This window comes from Equus quagga, chromosome 4 (assembly GCF_021613505.1).
Source record: "Equus quagga isolate Etosha38 chromosome 4, UCLA_HA_Equagga_1.0, whole genome shotgun sequence".
Classification (NCBI taxonomy): Eukaryota; Metazoa; Chordata; class Mammalia; order Perissodactyla; family Equidae; genus Equus; species Equus quagga.
Window position 1 is genome coordinate 35881015 of NC_060270.1, and position 21729 is coordinate 35902743.

Consider the following 21729-nt stretch of genomic DNA (forward strand, 5'->3'; position numbering starts at 1 on the left):
TCAGTCAAAGTATTCTTGCCTCAGAGGTGGCGTTAAGAGGGAATTGTCAAGAAGCAGTTTCAGGAGGGGCAGGGCATTTGGGGAAAGAGGTGGTATACATGGCAACAGTGTGGGGTCTGGCTGGTCGATGACTGGCTGTGGCAGATACCAGGTCTTCCAAAGTGCCTGCAGCTGTCTAAATGAGCAGAAGATTTGGGTCAGTTGGAATATAGAAGGGAGAATGAGATCTTTTAGATGGAACACTAGAATGGGAGGCAAGGATTATATGAAGTAAAAGCTACTGGAGTCAAGAGATGTTAGTTGCCAGTAGGAGTGAGGGAGGGATTCTGGGCATTTGGGGGTCCCAGAAATAGGGGAAGATGTAAGTCCTTGAGTGGATTCAGGTGTATCAGGTATACCTCCAGCTGGAGAGTGCAGAGTAAACGCAAGGATACAGACCCTGAGAGTTGGCAAAAAGTATTCTTCCACTCTCTTTTCTCGTGTCTTTCTTCTCCAGCTCTTTCTCTGTTTATTTTAATCCCTTTTTGATTTAGTCTTTTTCTCTCAGGGGGACCTGGGAGGCAATATGATGGAATGACTAAGAGCTGTTTAGGTAGGAATCGTGACCACTTACAGTTATAACACCATGGCAGATTGCTTACCTTTTTGAGCCTTGGTTTTCTCATCTATAAAATGGAGACAGTGGAAGTAGCTTTCTCATTGGGTTGGAAGATCAAATAAAATAATGTATGTAAGAGCATCTTGGCACAAAGTAAATCATAAGGGGTCTGGCTGGCTGCTTCTTTCTTTGTCCGTCTACCTTGTTCTTTTCCAGAGATATATTAGTTCTCATGCATTTTTCCTTCACCCTAGAGCACTTTCTCTCAAGCAGGTGTAACGTGGTATTTTTGTTGTTTCAGCTGAAAAAAAGGTTTATGTCTTCTATTTTTAATGTACAAAGTAGGTGAGTGAACTATCTCCCATTTCTATTCATGTGGTAGATTACTGAAATGAGAGTAGGGAGCTCTTGCTTCCTCTCGCTCTAATAGCAGCAGCTCCAAGACCTTGAGCAATTCCTTTAACTCCTTTGGGCCTCAGGATCCTTATGTACAAATGTAAAGGCCTAAATTAAGTGGACTGTGAGGCCCTACTCTAACTCTAATTGTGTCTATGAGAAGATGCAAAAGTCAGAACCCTCCCTAAATTATGCGTGTCCTAAAGAAAGGCCCATGTCTGTTTTACTTGCCCTCATATCCCTGGCACCTCCAGGATGCCTGGACCATAGAAAATGCTAGTGAATGAATGAATAGGTGAATGAATGAATGAATGGAATCTTTACAACAAGGAAGGTGGCCCATATTCCCCTGGAATTGTTATTAGGGCACCATTGGCTTTATGGGCCATCTTCCATAACTCTGAGCTTAAACTCAAAATTCCTATGTGTAGAAAATATTTATTAACTCAGTCAACTTTGTTAGCATTTCTTTTCAAACTTCCTCAGGAGTTCTTGATCCTTTTTCAATTCTAATTCATTGCCATGCTCTATAGTCCTGGGTTTCTGTCATCGTTTAGTAAGTCGCCTGTGCGAAGGTAAATACTCTCTTTTTGAAGGCACAGTGTATAATTACACAACATCATAGCACCATCTGCAAGGTGCTGTGCCATTTTCTGTATTTCTCAAGGCAGCATCATATATCTCATTTTACAAAGGAGGGAACAGACTGAAAGTAAGGAGCATTCCTTGGGCTTCTAAGTCCCTGCTTTAAATACACCACTATCTCTGACTAATGCATGCCATAATCAGGCTCCTTCACACCCCCTCTGCCCTGGCAGTCCTTTTGGAGATCTGAGCCTTCTTCCTTACCACTTGCAGGGCCCCTAATGGCTTTCCTGTCAGTGATCTGTGAAACTTTCTGTTCCTGCCCTATTCCACTCTCTTCTCTCTCCTTCAAGTGGTTGATTCCTGGGGAAAAGATATTTATGACTAAGGTTGTGCCTAGCCTTGTAGAGTAGATGTGGTTCCTGCCTTCAAGGTTAAGAATTAATTGGAAATATAATCAGTTCAATCACATATTGTCTTAGTCTATTTGGGCTGCTATGACAAAATGCCACAGACTGGGTGGCTTATAAACAACAGAAATTTATTTCTCACAGTTCTAGAGGCTGAGAGTCTGAGATCAGGGTGCCAGCATGGTCAGGTGAGGGCTCTCTTCCAGGTCACAGACTTCTCGTTGTGTCCTCACATGGCTCTGCCTTCATGACCTAATCACCTTCCAAAGGCCCTACCTCCTAATAACCATCACACTGGGCATTGGCATGTTGTGGGGACATAAACATTCAGAGCGTAGCACTCCTCAGATATTTCTTAAGCTCCTCCTTCCAGGTATAAGACAATTTGGGGATAGTAGAAGATACCATATAATTTTAAGCCAAAATGGTGTGGTACACACTAAAAGTATATACCATGTGGATTTGAAGAAATCAAGATGTCAGAATTAGCTGGCAGTTTATATTCTCTTTCAAAATGGGTATATGCTGTTTCTGAAGCCATTATAAAATTTTTTTCTTTCTGGGAAACTTTGGTTTACCCACTGATGTTAGTCTTGTCAGCGGTAACTTTTATAATATGAAAATGTCAAGACATTTCTAAAACCTGAAATGAGAAAATTGAATAACACCATAATTGTTTACTTTCTAAACTTAGGTAAAGCAGTGGTTATAAGTGATTTTCTTTAGCTAAAGTAAGAAAAGTAGACTTTTCAAGGACATGTAACTTTTGTTTACATTGGTGCATCATCACGTTTCCTCATTATTTTACCAAAACTTTTATGGCGGAAGACTGATGATTCTGGAGAGGCAGTGACAAAGGGGCCGTGCTGAGAACCACCAGACCATCCACTGCCTTGGAGAAATGGTTTTCTGTGTTCAAGTTGCCTGACTCTCCCTTCTCACTTACTAACAACATTCTAACAGCAACAAGCTTAGCTGTTTTCTGTGTCTGAATGTCGGAAAACATTTGATAATAATTGCGGGTTGGCTGCCATGATGTCACCATCAAAAAATCACAAGAGAGACTCTAATGACTTCTAAATATAATCTGCCGGTTCTGGACTTATTTTATGCACTCAGGAAAAGCAGTTGGCATTCTATAGGAGGGGAATTATGGAAACCTCTCCTGTCCAGTCAGTCACTGGCAGGACTTTGCTTTACAAACTTGTCATCTGTGGTAGAATCATCCGTCTTGTTTGTTCATTCTGAGACCAGAATTCGGAGTTGGAAGAGGCACCTGAGAAACCAGTTGGCCGGAAGATTGTTCAGTCTTATCAGACAGAATAGGGATGATCATTTAGCTAATTCTACTAATCACTAAGAATTAACCAAGCTCCTGAAAGTGTTTTAGGAGTAAACATTTAAGTCAAACAGAAAATTTTAGTGGGTCACCAGGGCATTAACTGTGGTTAGCTATTTAATGAGACCTTTGATACAGTGGCAAGTGGCTGGCACAAAAGCTCAAGTCGCTCTCCTCCCCCAGCCTCCAAGACAGTTGGACAGAGAGTAGCACTTCTCATCCATAAATAGAAGAAGACAGCCCTCATAGTGCAGCATCTTTAGAGTTTGTCCTTCTGCTGTGGGTCCTTCTCTAGAATGAGTTAGCTACTGGATAAGACAGAAAAGGCAAACCTGCTTTAGTTTGGTTTGGTTTTGCCACTGTATGTAAGTCCCCTTGATTTGGAAAACTCATTACTTTGCCCCTTAGAATCACACATGGAATATACAGTTGACTTCCAATCATAAAGCAACAGCCCTATGTACTGTTTCATCCAATTTAGGAAAAGCAATTGGCACTATGTATGAAAAGATTGGTTATGAAAACCTGCCCTTCCCGGTCGGTTGCAAGGAAAGGCACAGAGCAGACAGAACATGAAGGTTTCCAGGACTTTCCCTGTACTCAGTTAGCCTTTCCGAGATTGTGGTTTGGTCCGTTGTTGCATCCTTTGCTTTTAAAAGTTTTGAAATGCCTCTAAGGTTGAGTATTTCTTAGAACTGATATTTAGAGTTGCTTGGGGAAGGACTTTTAAAAAGTCATAGATTTAACTTGTGAGTACATCTCTGAATAAGAAATGTATTTGCCAGAGCAGTTTCAAGCCTTTGATAAGCTAATGTGTAATGTCTACCAATATATTTTTAGCTGATTTGTCCTTTTCGGAAACAAAATTCCTCATGTCTGCAACCCTTGGTATTCTATCACACCTGCATTTTCTTGAAGAACCATCACCTGCAGAATTTTCAAGGCTTTCAGAGCCTCTGGGAAGCAGACCCAACACCAAAGACATTTGGAAGAAAGGCTTGGTTAATTGAAAGTGTCAGATGATGATTTCTGACTTTAAAGAACTTTTCATTGGTTTTAGATGGAAGGCTCTGTGTTTGTCTTTCTCTGGCATGTGATTTGACATGAGTTCCAAGAACAATCAGCTAGTTACAGGGCTTGCAGAAGGAAGCATTGTGCTCCCTGTTAATCACTGTCCTCTCTCTGTTCTTCCCTCACCCCTCTTCTGATTTCAGTGGTGCTTCATGCCCCACCTCCAACCAAGATCAAACGGGAGCTGCACAGCCCCTCCTCTGAGCTGTCGTCCTGTAGCCATGAGCAGGCTCTCGGTGCTAACTACGGAGAAAAGTGCCTCTACAACTATTGGTAAGTGGAGCCAGAGAAAGGCCGCCAGAAAGGAGCCATCAAGCTGACTGTTTGAAGTGTCATTCAGCAGATACTCAGGGTAGCACACCCCGTCTTTCGTGGCAATGTAATCCTCTAGGTGAGGACCAGTGCAAATGGGGCCTTTGTGCTGCACATGAAACGCAAAACTGTTAAACCAGCTCTGTGGGGGACTGAGTTCATGGGGTTCTGAGCCCTCCTAAGGAAAAGAACCTTGAATACTGGGATATTTGATCTGTGGCTTCGAGGGAGGGAATATATACTTCTTCATGTCTATCATATGTTAATGTGAACTTTAAGCACCAAAGAAGTAATCTTCAAATCAGAATATATGAAAAAGTCCTGATGCCTGTGCCCTTTACTTAAGAATATCCAGGCCCCAGGAACGAAGCTTTAATTTTAAATCATTCTTTGCTCTAAAAGATAAACATAGATCTGCCTGGAGTGGGGAGGAGAAGAGTTGTTAAATCAAGTGATGTTCCGCCAGAAATGTATCTTCAGCAAAGATTCTGGCTAATTCCTGGGAAGCCGGGAATCATTGGGAGAGGGGGCCAGAAAACTCCCCTCAAGGTGTAAATTCTCCCCTCTTCCACGCACCCCTACACGCATGCATGGAGCATTCTTGTAGAAGAGGGGAAAAAGGAAACCGGAAGCGGAGGCTAAAATTATCCCTGAGAAGAATCACTAGAAGTGTTAAACAAGTCCCTGTGACGCAGTGTGTTTGTCACTTTTCAGAGGTACAAATATTCCCTCGGGGCTGCCAGCAATTTAACTATGTTAATGCTGTCATTTCCTGGCAACCGTGGGCTGCAACCTAGCGTTCTGCTGGACCTGGTGACCACGCTAATGGCTTCATTGCAGCTTAATGGTTCCTTCTCTTTTTCTGTTTACAGTGCCTATGATAGGAAGCCTCCCTCTGGGTTCAAGCCATTAACCCCTCCTACCACCCCCCTGTCACCCACCCATCAGAATTCCCTGTTTCCCCCACCTCAGGCAACTCTGCCCACCTCGGCGCATGTCCCTGCAGCTGGCCCAGTACAAGGTGTGGGCCCCACCCCCGCCCCTCATTCGCTTCCAGAACCTGGACCACAGCAGCAAACCTTTGCCGTCCCCCGGCCACCACATCAGCCCCTGCAGATGCCAAAGATGATGCCTGAAAACCAGTATCCATCAGAACAGAGGTGGGTGCTGATCTGGGCTTCTTTCCCTGCCTCCATCCCCCTCCCCTTTACCTCCCAGGGAGAGGGAAAGCAGTTAGTCACATTTACCAGGTACCTATAAAGTTCTCATTCCACTGAGGCATCTTGTGAGGTAAGACTAATATTAATATAAATATGACCTGTTTATATATCATCCTCTTCCTGAGGTACTCCAAAGGATTTATAGACATTACAACATTCCTGTGAGGTAGGTAAGGGAGAGATAATTAGTACTATCCCCCCAGAATAGAGGCAGAGGAAGAGTGACTTGTCCAGGATACACAGTCCGTTGACCCTCGCTGAGGGCACGTTTCCTGGCTCGTCATTGGATACTGCCCGCTAGAATTGAACTTTGGTTTATGCTACCCATAAATACGTTATTGCCCTTTTACTTACGTGTTAGGGAAGATTGCTGAGTTTCAGGAGGTATTATTACTCATCTGATTTTATCACATTTTCACAGTAAGGGATTAGCTAAGGACCTTATTTATAATTATCTACTTTTGAGATAGAAATCTCCTGGTTTCACTCCAGGTGATCCTACATTCCTCATAACTAAATGGAGATGTCAGGAGTAGCTTGTCCAGAGTCATTCATTCATCCGACAAACTAAGGTGTAAAGGGAACCTCCTCTGCTGACTCCAGACTTAACCTTAGGTCCCAGCCTTCAAAGTTGATTGTCTGCGATGTTTTAGAATTTTGGATGCTTATGGCCTTCCTGTATACTGGATGTTCTGGGGGCCTGTCTTTTTTATTTCAAGTCTCTGGGATGAGGAGATAACATAGGCAGGTAGTTGTCAGTGATGTTACCATGGGCTGCAAGATGGTGACGGTTGGAAGTCCTTTCCGTCTGTCTTGCCCTGCATGGGGTGGGTGGGGGCGCGAAGGGCAGGAAAGGAGGATGCAGGAGGGTACCTGCCCAGGCCTGGGCCAACCCACATGCCTACCAGTATTTAATTGGAGATTACTTTCTTTATTTCTAAATCAAATGTAGAAAAAAGTAAGCGCTCTTGTCTGGTTCCAATTCCCTTCCCCATTGCTGTGAAAGTCACTGTAAAGAACTGCATAATTTGGCTGGTCAGTGTTCAGTCCCCTGGTGAGGCCCAGGGCCCCGAACACTGGTGATACACAGGGCCACAGAGCGCGCGTTGACTGGGGCCTCAGTTTTGACAGGGAGCTCCTCTGCGGGAGACAGCTACCACCACGGTTTTGCCAATTAATACCTTGTATTAACAGCCTTGTGCTTTTTCAAGAGAATTTGGAAATTTGGGTTTTTATGTAAAAATTCCAGGTTTTGTTGGTTTTTCTTTTTAAGTTGGCAACTAATTCAAATTATAAACAACAGCAACACTTTGCAGACTAAACAAAACCTCTCTGTGGGCAAAACCACCCTGCAAGCCTGCTCAGTTGTGCACTCAGGCCTGGATACCGTTTTTATTTCAATGGTTTTTTTTTTAGTTTCGTGTTTTTAAAGAGTGTCTTCCTGATTTTCTGCTGGAATTATTAATTGAGGAGGAGGGTTAAGGCCAGGCATTTATTCGGTATTTGAAATACTTTGCAAACTTTGTATCTGTTGTACCATGTGTAAAGGAAAGTTACTTCATGTTAAATCTCTTTTATTCATATTTCCCCATCAACTCCGTTTTGTATCCAGGGGGCCGGTGTAAACAGATTGTGTCAACAGTTAACTGAACTGGGGGAGAAATACCCTCTTTCTGCTGGTTGTGGTTGTCCTCTTGCAGCCCTGGCAGACAGGCAGCCTTAGTCTCAGCACTGAAGCAGGTTTGTCTCCAGGCTACCCGCCTCCTCCCAGGAGGGGAAGGTTTGCTCCCTGAGGTTTATGTGTGTCTGCCCTCAGGTGTCCGAAGGGAGAGAGGCAGGAACCAGAAAGCAGGGATTTCTTTTCCGGGGTGATTCCTCCCTGAAATCTGCCTGTCCATCTTGGACTCACTTCCGCTTCTCCTCTGCCTTTGGGAATGATGGGTCTGAAATAAAAAGACCTCACACGCACTGGGGTGATACAGAGATCCTTGAGAGAATTGGGGTGAAGGGCAGAGTATTCTGTAGGCACCGAATCAATAAAATGAAAACAACACTGGGGCACTCAGGCTTCTACACTCAAGCACGGGGGTCTCAAAGTGGAGAGTGCGCGGGCGTCCCCCCAGAGGGTATTAAAAATGCTGATTTCTTGCTCCACCCCAGAGACTGAGTGGGTGGGTCTGGGGCAGGACCTGCATGTATTCTCGTCACACTTTGAGAAGTCATGATCCAGCTCTCTCTTCTACTCCCATCCCTATTCCAACCCACCTTTGCTATTTAAGCATCAAGTACCCAGGACTGAATTTTGTTCTTGTTGCCCTTGCCTATTATTAATGAGATAATATGATATCTGTGTGATGCAAAATACACCAAAAACAGGACAAATGACTTTACTAGATAACTGGATAGCATAAAGAAAATGAGATGAACTGAAATCCCTGGTCTGATTTTGTAAAAGTAATAGTAATTGTAGTTGTGTATGGTAATCAGCTTAATAATCACACATTTAATAACTTAGGCCTGCCCGAAAGTGGGGCAGATTAATTTTATTAATAACTGTAGTTTGTTCTTTGCTAACTTTTTGATTAGATTAGAGGGACTGTTACTTCAAAACTAACCCCCTAACAAAAATATATGGTATTTTGCAGGATAGAAGGAAATAGTCTTATCTGAGCCTTTTAACAGCTCTGTAACCAAGGCAGAGTAAAAAAATCCTATTTTACAGAAAAGGAAATCAGGTCTCAGAGCCTCTAAAGGACTTCCTAAAGGTCACGTAGCCAAATACAGGGTCCTCCATTTGGAAACCAAAACATTAACTTACAACCACACCATTGGTTTTGGTTATGATTTGGGGGGTGGAAAGGATCTTAACATTCATTAGTGTCTACTAAAAGCTGAATGAGTGACCTTGAGAAATCCATTTTGACCTTGAACTTTATCCATCTCTTTATCTCTTAAACTACCAGAACTTTATCCGTCTCTTAAACTACAAAATCCTACTAAATTTCTACCTCACTTAATCTAAACCCATGCCGTAACACATCTTTTTTGTTTTGCTCACAGTGTGCCTCATCTCTTCAGTTGAATAAAGTCTTTGAGGTTTAAAAACCATGATTCAGATCCCTTTCTTTGGACCACGTTTAGCCCAATAGCTTACTTGTCTTCAGTCTATGTTTATTGATAGTGATAGCCCTGTAGTTTGTTAGATGATACTTTAAGTAACTAAAATACGATCTAGTCAAAAGTACATTCTTAATGTTTTATATAATCTTAGCATATAATTCTTCACAACTCAAAATTTATTTTTAGAAGATAAATACTGTGTTTGAAAGCTGTGATTTATATTCTTGATTTCCTCCCCCCAAGGAGGAAAAAAAAACATGTAATTTGGCATGTTCAGACATGTTCCATTTATCCTTAAAGACCAGCTGCTCCCTGAAAAGGAGAAGTGCTCTTCATTCAGCCATCCCAATCTCGCAAGTTTTTTCATTGTGCTGCTTATAATGTTTACATGTGCTGAGTGGGAGAACTTAGAAAATATTCCTGTTATGCTCATACCACTGCCCAGATATGTTTTATCTTTTCCTATACCATTTCTCACTACATCAGGAGTTGAGGGTCCACTAAGAAATTTATAATCTAAGAATTTTGGAGTATACTGGTCTCTCACTCACTTGGCACCAAGAAGCAAAAACTCAGGAAAGAACATTTAAGGAAATATTCCTGCTGGTGGAAAAATCCTCTGCTTCTTGATGCTCCCTAAGGGCATCAGGATTGTAATAGGCTATCATGCTGAAATTGATAGTCAGAACAGACTGGCCCAGAGTCATCAGGAAAGGGTCAGCTATGTGTGGCACGTTCTAACCTGTTTGAGAAAGTTCTCTCCCGCAGTGGTTATGATCAAAGCTTCAAAGCTTAAGAGGATGAGCTTAAGTTTTCTGCAATTGCAATTTAATAGAAAATTACTCCTTCCCTAAAGATGCTAGATAAAGTGATTTGTTACAGTGCTCAAGTTTTTCTTTGGTTTCTGCCTCCTCTCTGAAAGTCCATTTGAATAAGTGCTGTTCGTTTTTGTTCTTCAGATTTTATAGTTTTTAGAGAGGGGAGAATTTGACTGTGAGTCACATTTGTAGCCTGGCCTGGAATGAAGTGAGTGTGTCTGACGCATCTCCTCTCCATGCACTCCTGTTAACAGCATGTTGTGTGTGGCAGCGCAAATTCACTTTGGGATCCGAAACTGAGTTTCGTAGATGCTTAATGGAACCTTCTTCGACAGACTGAATAATGTACTTCTAATGGTTAGAGTGTGGGGTGTTTTTTAGTTCTGAATCTTAAGAGGGCTTGTTTTCAGCATTTCATCCGGTTTGGGGTAGGTTGGTTGTTACTTTTATCAGGCTAGAGGAAATCTCCTTCTATCCCTAGTTTACTGAGAGTTTTTAATATGAATGGACATTGAATTTTATCAGACACTTTTTCTGCCTCTGTCGAGACGATCAAATGAATTTTCCCCTTTAATTTCTTAGTGTGGTGAGCCACATTCATATATGGGAAACCAACCTTGTATTCTTGTGACAAATCCAACTTATTTGTTATGTATTATCTTCTGTACATTGCTAGATTTGGTTTTCCAACATATGTATATTTAGGACTTCTGCGTCTGTATTTACAATTGAGAATAATGTATAATTTTTCTTTCTCATGTTGTCCTTGTTGGGTTTTAGCATTAAGGTTATACTCATTAAATGAATAGAGGGTGTTCTCCTTTTTATATATTCTGGGATAGTTCACGTGAAATTGGAATTCTTTGTTCTTTGAATTTTGGGAAAGAATTTACCCGCAAAACCATCTGAGACTGATATCTTCTTCGTGGGAAGGTTTTTAATTACTAGTTCAGTGTCTTCATCTTTTCTAGTCTTGCACTGGATTTTCATTTAGTTAAGTGAATTTAATTCTTTTTTTCTAGGAATTTTCTTGTTTTGTGTGAGTTTTAAAATTAACTGGCACAAAGTCATTCATAATGTCCTTTTTAAAACCTCTACAGCATCTGTTGTAGTTATCCCTCTTTTCATGTTTGATATTATTTATCTAGACTTTTTTTCTTTCTTCGTCTTGGCAGACAGTATCATTCGTCTTTACAACCATTCAACTTTGGCTTTACCCGTCCTCTCAAATGGATGTTTTCTGCTATCCTGGGGACATCTCATATTTACATCACCTTCCTTCTTCCATATTTGATCTTGAGAAATTAGACAAACGTCTAGGCCTTTGAAGGACATATTTTGCTCCTCATCTCTCAATGTTTTATCACAGTTTGGGGCCAGTTTGAGTCTAAGCAGCGCTGACAGGCCTCGCAGAGCCCTGAGAGCTGTTTCAGAGTTCTCTGGTGTGTCTGTTAGGGACAGTGCTTGGGTTTTGTTTTGCCACAGTGTCTGGCTCTTGGTATACAGCAGGAAAACAAACTTTGATGTGAAGCTGGGTGGCACAGTGCCACCGGAGTGAAAATCAGCCTTCTCTTGCTGAGAAAGGAGACTGGATATTGGGTAGACAACTAGTGGACTCTCGTGTTTTGTGTGTGGTAGTTTTCTCCCATTTCCTTGTGATCTTCCCAGATATTTGCATAGCTTCTGAATGCAGCTTATTGTGGGGTCAGGAGGAGGTGGGGTGGTTGACGGTGGTGTTGAAAGTAATGTGTATCAGGAACCTAGCACTGTGCTGGGCCCTGTTTCATGCATTAGCACGTGTAATCTTTACACCAGACCTTTGGGACAGGTATCCTGGTTGTCTTTATTTTACTGATGAGGAAACTCAGGCTCAGAGCAGTTACGTAACTCACCCAAGGTCACACAGCTAGTAAGTGGTAAAGATTGGATTTCAGCCCAGGATGTTCTGACTTCACAGCCAGAGCCTCTTACCCAGCTATGCTTCTCTATTTTTTATCTTCTCTTAGCCTTAACGGAAATATTAAATAGATGGCATTGGTTTCTTGGCTGATTTTATATGTCATCCCTCAGCTGGCCTCTGAGGCGTCACTGCTTCACCTGGCACCCACAGCCACTGTGTAACCCTTGTTGAATCCACACTTTTCTCCTTTTTCCTCTAAGCATTGTGTTTACTCTGTGTGTTGGCAGCAGAAACCGAAAAGGAAATGCAGAAAAAGCATCTAACGGTTTTCATAACGTAAACCAAATGTTGGTAGCGTGGGTGAGCTCTTGGGAGGAAAGGCGCTATATAAATCTGACAAATAAATAAATAACCAGTTCTTTAAATAAACTGGGACTGAAAAAGCCTTAATCTGTAACCTATTGAATTTAGGTTCACTCGATAGTCAGAAGCCGCCTTTTGCTCACCGACTCTGAGCTCACTACTGTATGAGCTCTGTCAGGATAATGGACACGGGTGGAAGAGGGCTTAGCTGGAGAAGAGGTTTGTTAGGGACCACGCACCTCCTCCATTGGAAATGATTGCCCGCCTCAGTAAACAAGAGGCATCTTTGTCATAGCTGTGTTATGTATACAGCGCATTCTTAGATACTTCAAAAGCATTGCGGAAAGGGGAAGCGAGTTCAAATGCAGGTCAGTGAGTAAAGTTCACAGAATGTATTTTGAGGACAAGAACTGAATTACTTTACTAATCTCTGCAGATAAAAGCCATTATTGGCAGCAAGCTCTGAGAGAATCTTTCCTCCAAATATGTTGGTTTTGTGACCTACTCTTAGATCCCTTTTGCCACTCCCACTCCCTCAAAACAAACCAAGACTGAAGAATCCCAATTATAGAATCTGTTCTGCAGACCCCAGGCTGCTAAGCTTCATGCATCCTTAAAGTTATGTTGGGGGGAGGGGATGGGGGCTGCTGGCTGGTGCCCATAGGGAAGTACCTTTTGCTGAAGAGGCTGTACTAGGCCGACTCTAGAGTTTCATTCTGGAGGGTGAGAGGATGAGCACCAAGCGGAAGTGGAGTGATGGGGCCTGTCAGCTGCAGAGGCTCTGCTTACAGAACTGAGTGGCTCTGTGCCATCTCAGAGCCGTTAAAGGAAGGGATTTGTGGAGGTCACTTTTGAAGGGACTAAGAGGTGACGGAGGGGAGAAGAGAGAGAACGTGGAAGATGGGTGCCCTTGTTACTGTTCCTTCCTGCTAGCATAACATTTGGGTACTTTATAAAAATAAGGCCTTAACAATATCTTCATCTTTCTTTTCTGCCCACTTCAGAATTTTCTTTAAAAGTTCAGGTTTGCAGCAGGCTGCTGGTACCTGTATTCTAAATGTCAAGGCTAAACCTGAGTCTCAAATTTGCACTTCTTCAAAGACCATGGAAGGGTTTCCTTAAATAACAGCAACCTAGAAAATCGCATTCCTGATGAAGTTCCACTGTAATGCATTCAGCGCCCCAAAGAGAGGCTGTCAACCCACCGAAGCTTATAGTGTATACAGCTTATTTAATACATTGGCCAGGCAGATTCTGATGCTTTTACTGTCTGGGATAAAAGGATAAGTATATGTAAAATTGTTCAGTGATCTTCATGTTGTGAAATAATCTCATGGTGCTGCTTTTGGTAGGGTAGGAAAGACTCACACAGTGAGCGCCATGCTGTACCCTAGTCTAAACACTGTTTTATCTGCACCCAGATCTCTTCAGTTTAAGATTCTCAATCTTGATGTTCTAGAAGTCTGTTGGCCACCTGTTGCCACAGATTGATTCAAATCAAATTCAAATTATTTGATTAAAACTATTAATAGGATTCAAGCTAAAAGTAAGGAGTAAGACCTTACTAATACAGTATATTGTTTATTTTAAAAAACTCATTGAAATTAATTGTTCTAAATCTTTTATATTCCCTGAACCCTGGCTCCTACTTTCTACCTGAGAGAGTGAAGTCACAGATGCTTTTCTTTATAGACAGAGATCCGTGCCTTATGTATATTTCATGGGTTGAAGCCTCACATTGAGGGTTACCATCTCTAACCTCTACACCCACCCTCCTGAAGTCCACCCAGTCCGTCAGTGATTACAGCTGTGGCAGAAACCATGCTTTGTAGACACAGTTTTATTTCATCATTCCAGTAGCATTACGATGGATAATGCATCCCCATGTTACAGATGAGGAAACTGAGCCAAGAAAATTTGCCCTCCATCACTTCCCTGAAGTAGCGTCACTGCTGGACTGCAGGCTTCCCATTTTACTGGACTGCCTTCCCGATGGGGAAAGGGCGGTTGACGCACATCTGGATTTCTCTGATAGCTAAAGGATGTTAATGATCCTCGTTGATTAATAACAATAACAAAAGGCTTTTATTGTTCTGTCTTATTATAAAATAATGCATGGTTATTATTAAACTGTAGATGAGCAAAAAAAGAAAATCACCTAAAATCCAAACCACCCAAAGATAAGCAGCGTTAACACATGTGCAAATCTTTCCAGGATTTTATATCACACCATAAGTATGTTTTTTATTTTTGCAAAAATTTGATCCTCTTTGTACTGTTTCACAACCTGCCTTAATAGGTCAAAAATACCTTTCCGGGTCCTTACATAATTGTATGTTATATCATAGTTGAATGGATGCTTTCGGCTAAATGGCTATATCACCATGTACTTAGTCAGTTCCCTTGTTAGACATTGGCGTTGGTGACCGTCCTTGTAGCTGTGTCTAATCATATCTATGATTTCAATGCTCTCTGTGTGCCAGACATAGATTTGTTGGCTGCCTGCTCATCCTCCAAGTAATCAGGAAAAACTGTTTCTCTCTTTACTTAGTACTTTTTTGATTACTAATGAAGTTGAACTTTTTGTTTGCTTAGGACCATTAGAATTTCTTCTTTAGTGATTTTCCTATTTATGTCCTTTGCCCATTTTTTTTATTGGGATGTTCATCTTTTATTGATTTTTAAAAAGTCTTTATGTCAACAATATTAACACTGCTGTGTCTGTTAGAGATTTTTCTCCAGTTTGTTTTGTTTTTGATTTTATTTCTAGTGTTTTCGGTCTGTCACAGATTTTTTTTCCCCCAGTTTGTTATTTTTCTTTTGCCTTTGTTTCTGGTGTTTATTTGACTTATAGAAATTTATACAATAAGGTATATCCATATTTATCTTGATGATTTCTTCTGTTGGTATGATGCATAGAAAGATTATCCCTCGAGACTATGTAACTTTTCATATATATTTACTTTACTATTATGGTTTCACATTGAAATTTTTAATCCATATGAAATTTATTTTGGCATATGGTATAAAACAGGAGTCTAACTTTTTCCCCCACCAATTTGAAATACTGACTTTAACTGGTAGTAAATTTTGGAATATACTTGACAGTTTTTTCTGGGTTTTTTTTCTTTTTTTTTTGAGGTAGATTAGCCCTGAGCTAACTGCTGCCAATCCTTCTCTTTTTGCTGAGGAAGACTGGCCCTGAGCTAACATCCGTGCCCATCTTCCTGTACTTTATATGTGGGATGCCTACCACATCATGGCTTGCCAAGCAGTGCCAGGTTCGCACCCGGGATCCGAACCGGCAAACCCCAGGCCACTGAGGCAGAACGTGCAAACTTAACTGCTGTGCCACCAGGCTGGTCCCTACTTTACAGTTTTTGACTTCCCATTCAATTCCTTTGATATGCCTATCTTTCGTTCTTTGTATTACTATTTTAATTATTGTGGTTTTATAATATATATCAGTATCTAATTGATCATTATTTCTTTTCAAAAATTACTTAATCTTTTAAGTTTAGAATCATTTGTCAAGTTGATTGGAAGGCATTGCTACTATAGAATAATTTTCATTGAATCAATAGCCTTAAAGTCCTAAGTTTCTCTTTAATTAGATCTTTTTTCTTTTCCTCAGAAAACAGTTTTAAGGTTTTATTCTTATATGGCCTACACATTTCCTGATTATTCCTAGGGACTTTATGTTTTTGATTGCCATTATATATGGGATTTTTTTTTTTTTACTACATTTTCTAACTTGTTAATTTGTACTCTTTGGTCTTAAAAAAATTAATTCTATCTGCAAGTGAGAGAATGAATGAACTAGTGAAAAAACATATATGTATATGTTAGTGCCGTTTGCAAACAATTGGTTTTATATAGTCAGATACATAATCTGGCCCGAGTGTGCAGATAGACTGTGGGTGAAATAAGCATGCATGGAAGAGGCTACCACATCATTGTTTTGATTGTTTTTCTGCCAGTCCCTGACTCACTCAAGAGGTTTGAAATGTGTGATATAATTTTGAGAAATGGGTAAAATGTCCAGAAATAAGCATTAAGTACTTTGCAAATAATTCCATTCTTCTGAACTCTAATCCTCAATGCTAAATCATAGTAAGTATGCATCATGTTCTTAGTTAAACAATATAACTCCTTTCTTCTTACAGATTTCAGAGACAACTGTCTGAACCCTGCCACCCCTTCCCTCCTCAGTCAGGAGTTCCTGGAGATAATCGCCCCAGTTACCACCGGCAAATGTCAGAACCCATTGTCCCTGCAGCTCCTCCACCCCCTCAGGGATTCAAACAAGAATACCATGACCCGCTCTATGAACATGGGGTCCCAGGCATGCCGGGCCCCCCAGCACATGGGTTCCAGTCACCAATGGGAATCAAGCAGGAGCCCCGGGATTACTGCGTTGATTCAGGTTAGCATAAAATCGCGCCATTCCTTTCTTCGTTCTCTTGTTCATCTGTCTGGTCATTATTGAGTGTCTTCTCCATGCAGGGCTTTGGGAAATGGTTTTATAAAATTGCCTTCTAAGAATTTATGAGCGAGGAATGCAGACATGTTTATGCATAACTGAATACAAAACAAAACAGAAAGCCGTGCACATTTTAGGAAGTGTACCAGGCATTCAAAAGTGATGCAGAGGATACCTCTGAGTCCAAGCCTGAAGACTGCTGGGGTCCGATCCTGGTGATGCCCTTTTTAAGACCTGCTATCTTAGGGTCACTGGACATGGGATATTATTTCTGCATTTTAGTCCTGCCCCTAGTTTTACGGCTTTCTTTTTTAATATAAGAGACTCATAAAGTCCCAATATAAGTATAACGAAGAGAGTCCACATGCAGGATGGGATTCTGTTCTTGAAATGAGTGGTGTTCTGAGAAAGCATCTGGTATATCATGGCTGTATGGGGTGCCAGGTACGCCATGGAAGAGGCTGTCCTGTTGGTTGCTTTGTGAGATTCGCTACTCTATTGCAATGCTTTCATCTGGGAAGGTTCCCATGTCCTTCAGCAGCTGCTGATGTACACGGGGAGAGGTGTAACATGTGAGGGCACCTATTGATTGTTTGGGTTACTTCTTGTCTAAAAACCTAAGCATATCAACAAGTTTAAGCTGTACTTGGGAGCCCTCGTGCCTACCGCCACACACATGCGCACTCATTCACTGACTACACATTTTAGGGGCCAGCATATTGAATAAGACCATTAGGGGAAAGGAGAGTTGGAATTGTGTAGCTTGTGCATGTGGAAACTGTTTCCTCGTCTTCATTTCCCCTTCTTTCAGAAATGACTTCAACTTTTTCCCTCTCTTTTTGCAGTTGGTGCTAAAGGCATGTGAGGGCGGTGGGTTGGGTTTCAACCTTTCTTCCCTCATGAGCTTTGCTTAAAGATCCTGGGGAGAGAGGGGGCAGTATGTACTCGAATGGCTTTTGCAAATGAAATAGGATATAAAATTTGCTCTTGGCCTTCCCTGAGATAATAGATAGATTGCTCAATTCAGGCAGAAATGAGTTCTGGAAAACGCTGGGGAGGTAGGCAGAAGGGAGACATCTGTTGCTTTATGATAGAAAAATCAGCAAGTGTCAGGTATTGAGAGCTTATACAATTTCCACTGGCATTCCTCCTGAAGGCTCTGTTGTATTTTTCTCAGGAGCAGGCATGACCTTTTCCTTTGGGACTGACATTGTAATCTGTCCTGATGAGTTTTTCACCCCACCCTACTCCCTTATAACAAGACACTCAGTTGGTGTTACCATATCTGTAATTCTTTGATCTGAGTGGTGTTCCCGGAGGGAAGGCTCATCCCACATAGACACAACTCACCTCACTGTCTTTCCTCCCAACGGACACCTTGATAACACGCTGCCTGAAGGAGAGATCACTTGAGCATGGGTTTCAGTCTGACGTTGCCAACATGGTGAGAATGTGCTTGTCAGACTGCAGTCCTCCACTCCTGCCAGCTCTTGTCCTAGCTTCATAACTTCAAATCCCCTAATCTCTTTAGCCTAAAAATACCCTCACCTCTTTGAGCAGAATTGGATGTAACCATCAGCAGGAAAGGAGAACAAATTGGGAAAGATCTAAAGTGAGTCCCCTCTCCTTCCAAAGTCCCTGAGTCAGCACAGGCAGAAGGCCAAGCTTGGCTTTTTGAAAGCCAATTTCTACTTCTACTATTAACTCTCTCCCCGGATTTGGTGTTAACTAATTTCTCTAGTTACGAGAGGGAGGCATGATTTTTTCCTCCCAGTTCTCTTGATTAGGAGTCAAGAGCCCTACCTTCAGATGGTGGGTTACAGTGTTCCCTATGTTGCTTATTTGGGTGGTACCTCTTTCCCAGGACAAGACCAAAAAGACATGACCTCGGAGCAAGAGAAGATTTAGGGCTTGACTGCAGAGCTGCAGTTCAACTGACCTGCTGATTCAACTGCAGAAACGATTGACGGGAGTATGTGTGTCTGTGTTTCTCTTTCAGAAGTGCCTAACTGCCAGTCGTCCTACATGAGAGGGGGGTATTTCTCCAGCAGCCATGAAGGTAAGAAGCTTTTTTTTTTTTTGAAATAATATTCAAGGCAGCTTCAAATTCCTCAGTTTCCAGGCTAAGATTTGAGATTGCAGATTAAACCTTCCTGAGCTCATGAACATGAGAGCTAATTAATCCTAATCTTCAATTATTTTGCACAGAGTTTGAGGCATGCTTCTGAGCGCTGGGAGGGCTGCCATCACTTTCAATAGTAATGACTCGAACTTTTAAGAGTTCACCGGATAATATGAGGAAAAAATGAACCAACCTGGTTTCTATATAAGAAGGTTATATATCTGTATGTAACACTATTGGCCTAAACTGGAACTCAGGAACTATGTCATGACTTGACATGGTAGGTTCAGGACTTCTCTTCTGAACATTAAAACAGGGAAGGGTTTATTTCTTAGACAAGATATCCCAGACGTATGTCTTGTTGTCTGTCATATACATCTCTCCGTAAATATCTAGAGCAGTATTATTCCCCAAACCCATGGCATCAGCTTCACCTGGGACTTGTTAGAAATGCAAATTCTGGGGGCAGCCCTGTGCCCAAATGGTTAAGTTCATGCGCTCCACTTCAGTGGCCCAGAGTTTCACTGGTTCAGATCCTGGGCGTGGACCTAGCGCCACTCATCAAGGCATGCTGAGGCAGCATCCCACATAGAGCCAGAAGGACCTACAACTAGAATATACAACTGTGTACTGGGAGGCTTTGGGGAGGAGACGAAGAAGAAACAACAAAAAGATTGGCAACAGATGTTAGCTCAGGTGCCAGTCTTTAAAAATAAATAAATAAAAAGAAATGCAAATTCTCAGGACCCACCCCAGACCTACTGAATCAGAAATTGCAGGGGTGGGGCCCAGCACTCAGTGCTTTAACAAGCCCTCCAGGTGATGCTCTGCACACTCAAGTCTGATAACTACTATAGAGTAGTGAGGCTCAGCTTGGGCTTCACATTAGAGTCACCTGGGGAGCTTTTAAAACTTGGAGTGTTCAGGCTTCACCCAGAGCAATTGAATCAGAAATGCTGGGGTGGGACCCAGGCATTAATAGTTCTTAAAGCTCCCTGGGCAATTTCAATGTGCATCCAAGGTTGACCACCTCTGTCCTCTAGAGTTTTAGAGGAAGGTTGAAAGAGCTGATACAACAGTACTGTGAAGCATCGGCTGGTTTTTGTGTTTGGTTCACAAGAGTGGTTTCTATGGGTAGCTGCTTTCTACTGACTTGGTTAGAGGGGAGACCAAGTGTGGTTGCCCAGGGCCCCCGGGGATATTCTGAGTGAGTGTCCAGCCCTGGCAAGGCAGGGCTGTCTCCCGGACCTCTGACTGTGACCGGCACAGCTGTGTGGGGCTTTCTTCCAGGTTCCCAAATGTTCCTACGGCAGCAGTTACTGTCTGCAGCAGGCAAACTAGGAGGGGTTTGGGGAAGAGAGGGAGGAAAACATTTTGCATAATTACAACATTTAGAAAGGAGCGTGCTCTTAAAGGAAATATTTTTAGTAAGGCATTGGGCTGCTTACTACACACAGAATATCTGGTGAGTTTGTGTGTTCCTCCTCCCCCGACTCTTTCCCATTCTTTTCCCTGACCCCACACACATCGGAGTAGTTTCAAAGAGACCTGCCTTCTTAATTGCTCTAAATTAGCCTGACATGGTTTTTCTCTCCTTCTCATACAGGCTTGACCACAGATGCCCCTGAAACAGTTAGTGAAACAAGTGTTTCTGATTGGCATCTGTGATTATTAAGATAGCCATCACCTGGAGTCTTTGCCTACTCTTGTGAATCTTTCATTTCCACTTTGCTCCTCAAACAGGTTCTTCCTTCCTGCCGCCTTTATTTGAGTGATTAGATAGTTGTGGCCACAACTGATGTAACTGCTGGTGCAAATTCAACTGACTTAAATTTCACTTAAACCAACAGCATCTTCCAGATGTTTTAGAGAACCACACGAGGTGATGACTAGAAACCACAAGATACACCAAAACGATACTCATGGGCAGGCCTTCATCCGATTAGTTTTGAAAACCAAACCTAGAATTTAATCTAGATTTACATTTTTTTTCTCCTAAGTACTGTGAATGTATTATCCTTACCTTAGAGGAAGAAAAGCTCTAAAAATAACATGGCAAGTTGGACAGGTGTGTAAACTTTGAGGCAGTTCACTTATGACTTTATAATAAGGCTGTTAAGACACCCCTAGAGTGTCAAAATCCATATGGAAAGTCAGGATATATATAGCTTCCTCACAGCCAAGGCAAAAAGCATGAAGCATGGATGGATTATGTAACTCTTGTTGATAATATAAAGTATAACAATTTGTCACAAAAGTCAAACAGTTTCCCAGTAGAAAATTGGAAAATAAATTTATCACAGGATTCACTGAATCCTGACTTAAAAGTTAGCATTGTATTCTTAAATCTTTTTTTAGTGGAGACTGTGGACTCTCTCATATTTATTCAAATATTGCTTGGCCACTTATAATGTACCGGGTGCTAAAATATTCATATTCAGGACATGGTCCTTATACTCAAGCAATTTAGAATCCATGACAGAGAGTATATAACATAAAGCTCTCGCATTATCCAATTAATTTCTTAGTAGTACTTAGCACAATGTGCAATTACTATCTTTTTTGTTTATCGTTTATTGCACACTTACATACTAGGAACTGTTCTTGGCACTCTGGTGTAAAGATAAATAGATCAATGGAACAGAATATATATTAAGTCATTAAATTCTCACAACCACCTTATAAGGTAGGAATTATTTTCTTCCCCAGTCTTCAGATGAGGAAACTGGAGCACAGAGAGATTAATTAACTCATTCAAGGTAACACAGCTAATCCAGGTCCATCAGTCTGGCTCTGGGGCCCACACTGTTTAATGTTCCACACTATACCAGGTCTCATTTATTTTTTTTCCTACTTTTTTGTCTGTCTCCACCAGTTGGGATGCAAGCTCCATGAAAGCAAGCATCAAGTCTGTATCTTCTCGTTACCTACACCCTTGTAGCACTTAGGTGCTTGGCATAAATATTTATTAGATTAAATAATAAATAAATGC

At 41.7% G+C, this 21729-nt stretch overlaps 1 protein-coding gene across 4 annotated transcripts in view; it reads left to right on the forward strand.

Annotated features, from left to right (window-relative positions):
* ETV5 (ETS variant transcription factor 5) overlaps window positions 1-21729 on the forward strand; it is a 57125-nt gene that overhangs the window by 23040 nt on the left and 12356 nt on the right. For all 4 annotated transcript variants that reach the window (XM_046658678.1, XM_046658679.1, XM_046658676.1 and 1 more), the window contains 4 exons: window positions 4543-4672; window positions 5584-5871; window positions 16299-16558; window positions 18615-18674. In XM_046658678.1, coding sequence (XP_046514634.1) covers window positions 4543-4672; window positions 5584-5871; window positions 16299-16558; window positions 18615-18674 — 738 coding nt within the window. The remainder of the gene's footprint in view (window positions 1-4542; window positions 4673-5583; window positions 5872-16298; window positions 16559-18614; window positions 18675-21729) is intronic.